Below are 5738 nucleotides of genomic sequence, written 5' to 3' on the forward strand. Positions count from 1 at the left end.
GTTATTTGTAGTAGGCTAGCCTATATTCCTTAACTAGGCTATTCCATTCCTATTCCAACGAGCCTATTCCAAACCTTCCATTTCAGTTCAATTTCTATAGGCCTGATAAAAAAAAACGAAGTATTATTATTATTATTATTAGTAGTAGTAGTAGTAGTAGTAGTAGTAGTATAGTAGTACCATCCTGTTGGCATGTTCTTTTTTGCCTTGATGTAGCCTAGTGGAAAACCACAGACAACTGTGGTATAATAATAATAATAATAATAATAATAATAATAATAATAATAATAACAGTAATAGTAGTACTAGTAAAATAATAATAATTATAATTTCAACTTCCTTCCCATGTTTCAAGACTCCAGCGGTCTTCCAAGCCAAAACTATTATCACTTAACAGACGATGGATGATGGATAGATTTGTTATCATTCGGACTTTATTCAACCCTTTCTTTCCATCTAATAAACTTTATAAGTTTATTTGCTAGTATAAGTGTATTTGTACAAAATAAAACAAAAACAAAAACAGACAGACATGAGAACAGTCCTTTTTCTGTCATGGTCTTTGTAAATGTCCATGTTCACGTCAGTTCATATTAAATAGTACTTTTTGCTCTTCATCCGTAAAACGGTCTGTAAATTGTCTCTTTTTAAAAGGTTTGACTTTTTTCAGAATTCAGCGCAGTCCCATAATTCTCATGTGGAAAAAAGAAAAATGGTTTAAATGTCTTTGAATTCTTTCTCTTTTTTTACCGTGGATGCGGCGTACCGGGAATCTGGTTTGCCAGTGGGTTTAACGCTGGTTGGCCCCCAGGCCCAAGGCCATGGATGAGCACCCTGGGGACGAGTGGCCTTTGAAGAGAAGGATGCGGGGCGGAAGGAGTCCGGTACATACTACTGTACATTGCCGCTGCTGCGGCGGCTGCCGTTGTGCTGTCCATGCTCCCTAAGAGACTCGGGTGGTAGAAATAGGGCGACGGAAACATTCTTTGTAAGGCAGAATAATTTCCAGCTTCGGCCAAGAGTTCTAATCCGACAGCAGTCTGCCTCTTCCATTTCGTCCTGAAATCAGATCAAAATACAACAAAATCAATTATTTAACCGGTTCAGACTCTGCCAATTCCCAAAACGATGCCTTAATTGGGTAGGCCTAATTATTTGAAACATGAATCGACGGTTATGTTTCTAATTAGGGTAAGCCATACAACGCACATGTTTATTAATATATCTTTCAATGCTGAATCTTTTCATTTTCATGCTTAGCCCCCTTTATTTTATTTTTCAAAGCAAGTCATCGGTGAAGCCAATATGCTAGTTCCATGGAGTGAATCTAATTCGAATACCTACAATCCGTTTCCAAGAAAAATAAAATGCAACGAATAGCCTACTGTGTTTATATTAATTCAGATAACTCTTTTTCGGTGCCCAACATAATAGCCAAGCATGCGAGAGCACAACTGACCACACACATCCCAGACACAGCTAATGAATAAACCTAATTTTTGCCACGACCGACCAACAGACAAGCGCTGACAAGACAAGTGACAACCACATCTTGTAGTGGTCCTGCACACAGTGCCAAAATAGGATATTCACCAATGGCGCCTCCAGACACAGACAAACTCAGTAAACTGTAATTTCCATTAACGTAAGATAGGTTGCGCACGACACACTCTCTCACAAAGCAAGTAGTAGACCATCATTGAAAATGACAATATCACATTTTCATTATGTTTTAACTTAGAACTAATTTAAATTCTGAGTGAGGAAAAAAAAACGTATTTTACTCTCTCTATGTTAAGTTATTACGGGGTCCTGATTATTTGGTCACGCCTCACTGATAAACCACACCAAGACAGACATAACTTCATAATAGTTTTACTATTACTATTATTAATAATAATAATAATGATAACAATAATAATGAATACATACCGTCGGTTCTGGTACCAGGTTTTGACCTGTGTGTCGGTAAGGTTGAGTGCGGCCGCGAGGTCCATGCGGTCCTGCACACTGAGGTACTTCTGGCGCTCGAAGCTGCGTTCCAGCTGATTGAGCTGATGGTCAGAAAAGGCTGTCCGCGCCTTGCGGGGCTTCTTGCTGCGCGCCGGCGGGCTGTCTCTACTGCTGGAGATCTCACGGTCTCCTTCTTCTTTTGTTCCTGAGAAAAACAAAAATGCACAAATGTCAAGGTATAGCCGAGTGTGTTATAAATATAGCCATGGTCACGTCTATCAGTGGTGCAAGGTAGGCCTATTTGTAAGAAGAATGTATCTAGTAAAAATGGTCGAGGCATATTTTCAGGTGTCGTAGGCATTTGATACAGGTGTATAAGGTAGGCATTTGAGCAGTGGGGCCTGACATGTTCGGTCTTGGACAGAAACTTTCCAAAAATTGAATCTCTCAATTAAATCTGTATCTAATTTAATCTCTCAATTAAATTTGACGTCAATTGTTGGCCTACATAATTTTATCTTTTAAAAAGATGTCTTAATGAAAATGTCAGACAAGCATCCGAGAACATAGAAATAAAGTTGTCGAAAACATACAGAAAACAATCTTCAAGTGAATGGAATATAGGCGATATTTTATTTTTCTCAGGATATAAAGTGGGAAATCGATTTGTCAATCCGTCTCTATTTGTAGCAGTTTTTGCGGTGCACCATGATCCCCCCTCTAGGAAGAACAATAATCTCTCTAATTGACCCACTAGGGAGGTTCCCGCACCGGGGAAAAATGGCCAGGCTTTACATCTGTTTTCCGTGCTGTTATGCTAATAAGAGGGAACCTTGCTGACAGACAGCAACTATTATTTCATACAGGCCCGGATACAGCAAATCAAGTAAATAAACATGGTTCTAAAACAGGTTTGTTTAGTTTAAAGGACTGGCAAAATAAATAGGACGTATTAGGACTCTAAGGCCTGGCTTTGCGTTAAAGAGGCAAATGGAAAATTAATTTTAGGAAGAATGTTGTTATTAAGATTAATATATATATATATATATATGTGTGTGTGTGTGTGTGTGTGTGTGTGTGTGTGTGTGTGTGTGGTGAAAATGCATAGTTTAATGATATATATGGCTGATTACTGTTTACAATAAAATATTTTCCTGCTGTGGATATTTGCTGATTTTCCTACATAAAACTAGTAGGCCTGTTTTTCATGATTTCTTGTTTAATCAGGCCTTTGTAAACATGTGTTGAGTTTGTAGCAGAATGTGGATTGGGGAGCTTTGACTGGCTTAAGAATAAAACTAAATCACAATAACAATCTTGACAGGCTGGAAATAAAAATCCAAAATGTGAAATTTTGCATTTGCCCCCCCAAACATATGTGCACCCTCAAAGGTATCTGAACAAATGCTGATCTGTTGAATAACCTTACCGTTACATTTCATGTCGTTCTGCATATCATCTCTTTTGTCCAGCTTCCCTCTGTTTTCATCCTGCTCCAGTTTGGGCCTGAAGCCGTCTGACGGTGAGCAGTGTTCCGCTTTGGGGGTGTGATGAGGTGAGGGCACGCTAGTGCTGTAAGGTGCGCACGCTGCAAGTGGCTTGCTGTCGCCCAAAATGTCTTTGATTAAAAATGAAGAGGTGGCAGTCCGTGGTACACAGCCAGCCGCTGCGAGCTGCTGCTGCTGCTGGGGCGAGAGCTGCAAACTTTGCGCCTGGTTGTGATGATGGAGATGATGGTGCTGGAGGTTCTCTTGCACCATATGCGGGTCGGGGTGCTCCATGGTGACCGAGATGGGGGACGAAGGGGCCGTGCCCACTGTGTCTATCTCCGAGCATGGTGACGGCGTTGCTTGGCACCTGAAATCCGTCCTGCTGTCACCCAGGCGAAAATCTCCGTTCATTAGTACAGGGTTACCCGAATTGGCCGAGGATAAAATAGTGTCTATTCCAAAACTAGACCCGCTGGATCCTTCCATAGTAAGGGAGACAGACGACGTTTAAGTGGTCTTCATAACAACTTCCCCCAAATAAAGTGGTTAACAATAAAGAATAAAATACGTGTTAACGATGCAAAAAATTACCAACCCTGGCGATGGAAATGTTTTAAAAAATACGAACCAGCAGATCTTGCAAAAATACGCATATCAAGTCAACAAATGAAATCCTCTTAATTTAAAGAATAGCGTTCAACTGGAGGTGCCGCTCCAAGATGTGATTACATTCAGAGTGGAATCAAGAAAGCGGAGAGTCTGTGTAGTCCACGTCCTTTTGTTACGGTTATTGAACTTTCTCTCAAAGTTGAGGTGTGGAGAGATTCTGAGGGGCTAACTCCTCGACAACACGCTCGCTTTTTGCTAGTAATCGTCCTAGTGTTGCTCTACAATGACTTCCTAAGTTGACGTCACGGCCCTAGCGAAGGCAACCAATATTTTCTCCTTCATTATAACACACAACGCGACTCCCCTCGGCCTCTGCCATTGGCTGCGCCTTGACGGCACCAGCATCCAACCAATCAGTGACTTTTTACCTTATCATGACAATTTGGAGCCAGTCATTGAATTCTGAATGCTCTGTCTTAGCAATAATCTTCCCACTATCTAGCATCACCTATAGGGGAAAATAAATGTCTTGGAATGTGTATCATTTTAAATGCACGTGACTAGGCTACTGTAAATTGCTAAGAGTTTGCTGCGATTTGAGTAGACGTCGAAGACTGCTGTTTTTTATTTTCAAAACATTTTCATTGTGTTTGCTATTTGGTGTCTATTTTTAATCGGCGACATTCGTGGTTAATTCCAAAACTTCTTTTCGCGCGTTTATAGCTCTTTAAAAGGTAGAATATATTTTGAGACAGCAGCAGCGGGAGAGTTCCATTCGTTACACTTAATTTGGCAGCTCTCATCTTCCCCAGTCGACTCAGAGAAGCACGTCAGTAACGGGAAGAAATCGCAGCTTAGCAATTTTTCTGTTAGAGATATGCTGCATGACGGGCTCGTGGTGATATTGTCCATGTCAGGCCCTTTGAGTGTAAGCAATGATTCTACACAGCTCGAGGGGAAACTGCGGTGGTGAATATTGCACATGACATTTGCCCGGCAAAATACCCCGCGTGCACTTCTCCTCTTGATAAATTTAAGCGTCTGCCTTTTGGCTTTGTGTTTTATTTCGACTTCATTATTTATCCTAAATATGTGCTTAAGTGTGGGACTTGCATCCTATCAGAGGGGGTGGGACGTTTTCTTTTTTTGCAGGGATGCTCAAATGAGTGTCAGCGTGGGGGCTGCGGAGCCTTCACCTCTTGTTGAATATTGGTGCGATGTGGACTGTCATGACAGCGCAACAATCCTCGTCAACTGCCGTGTCGTCTTAATTAGTACAGTAATTATGTGGCGCTAATGAACGTTCACAAATAGCCTGTTCAAGATTCATTTTTTCAAGGCCTCTCAACTGGATCGAAAGACAGATCGATGGTACTAATTGAATTACAACTATTTATTATTATTATTATTATTATTAGTAGTAGTAGTAGTAGTAGTAGTACTTGTATTATTATTATTGTTGTTGTTGTTATTATTATTATTATTATTATTATTATTATTATTATTATTGTTATAGAATTGTGAATGAGTATTAACATTACTAATCAATGTTAACAAACAGTGATATGCAACTGTTTGTAGTGTAGTTGTTGTCTTTTGTTACATTTTATATTTGGCCTATATTTGTTTTTATCTCAGTCTTAGCAGGAAAAGAAGTTGGTTATGCTTCTGTACACCTCTTAATAC

At 40.1% G+C, this 5738-nt stretch overlaps 1 protein-coding gene across 1 annotated transcript; it reads right to left on the reverse strand.

The window, feature by feature from the left end:
- Positions 1-445: 445 nt before the first annotated feature.
- barhl2 (BarH-like homeobox 2) lies at positions 446-4348 on the reverse strand. Its single transcript, XM_042056888.1, has 3 exons — positions 3383-4348; positions 1933-2158; positions 446-1059 (listed from the first exon to the last, which is right to left on the reverse strand). Exons 1-3 carry the CDS (start codon positions 3927-3929, stop codon positions 747-749), a joined length of 1086 nt encoding a protein of 361 aa, XP_041912822.1. The 5' UTR covers positions 3930-4348; the 3' UTR covers positions 446-746.
- Positions 4349-5738: the final 1390 nt, after the last annotated feature.

The sequence above is a fragment of the Alosa sapidissima genome, chromosome 12, assembly GCF_018492685.1.
Source record: "Alosa sapidissima isolate fAloSap1 chromosome 12, fAloSap1.pri, whole genome shotgun sequence".
Lineage (NCBI taxonomy): Eukaryota > Metazoa > Chordata > Actinopteri > Clupeiformes > Clupeidae > Alosa > Alosa sapidissima.

What these genes read in the sequence shown, in the direction of transcription:
- barhl2 (XM_042056888.1), bottom strand. Translation starts at nt 3,929, where the DNA reads ATGGAAGGATCCAGCGGGTCTAGTTTTGGAATAGACACTATTTTATCC. An exon ending in GAACGACATGAAATGTAACG is followed by an intron (nt 2,159 to 3,382) that starts GTAAGGTTATTC and finishes TGTTTTTCTCAG; the next exon opens with GAACAAAAGAAGAAGGAGAC. An exon ending in ACCTGGTACCAGAACCGACG is followed by an intron (nt 1,060 to 1,932) that starts GTATGTATTCAT and finishes ATCTGATTTCAG; the next exon opens with GACGAAATGGAAGAGGCAGA.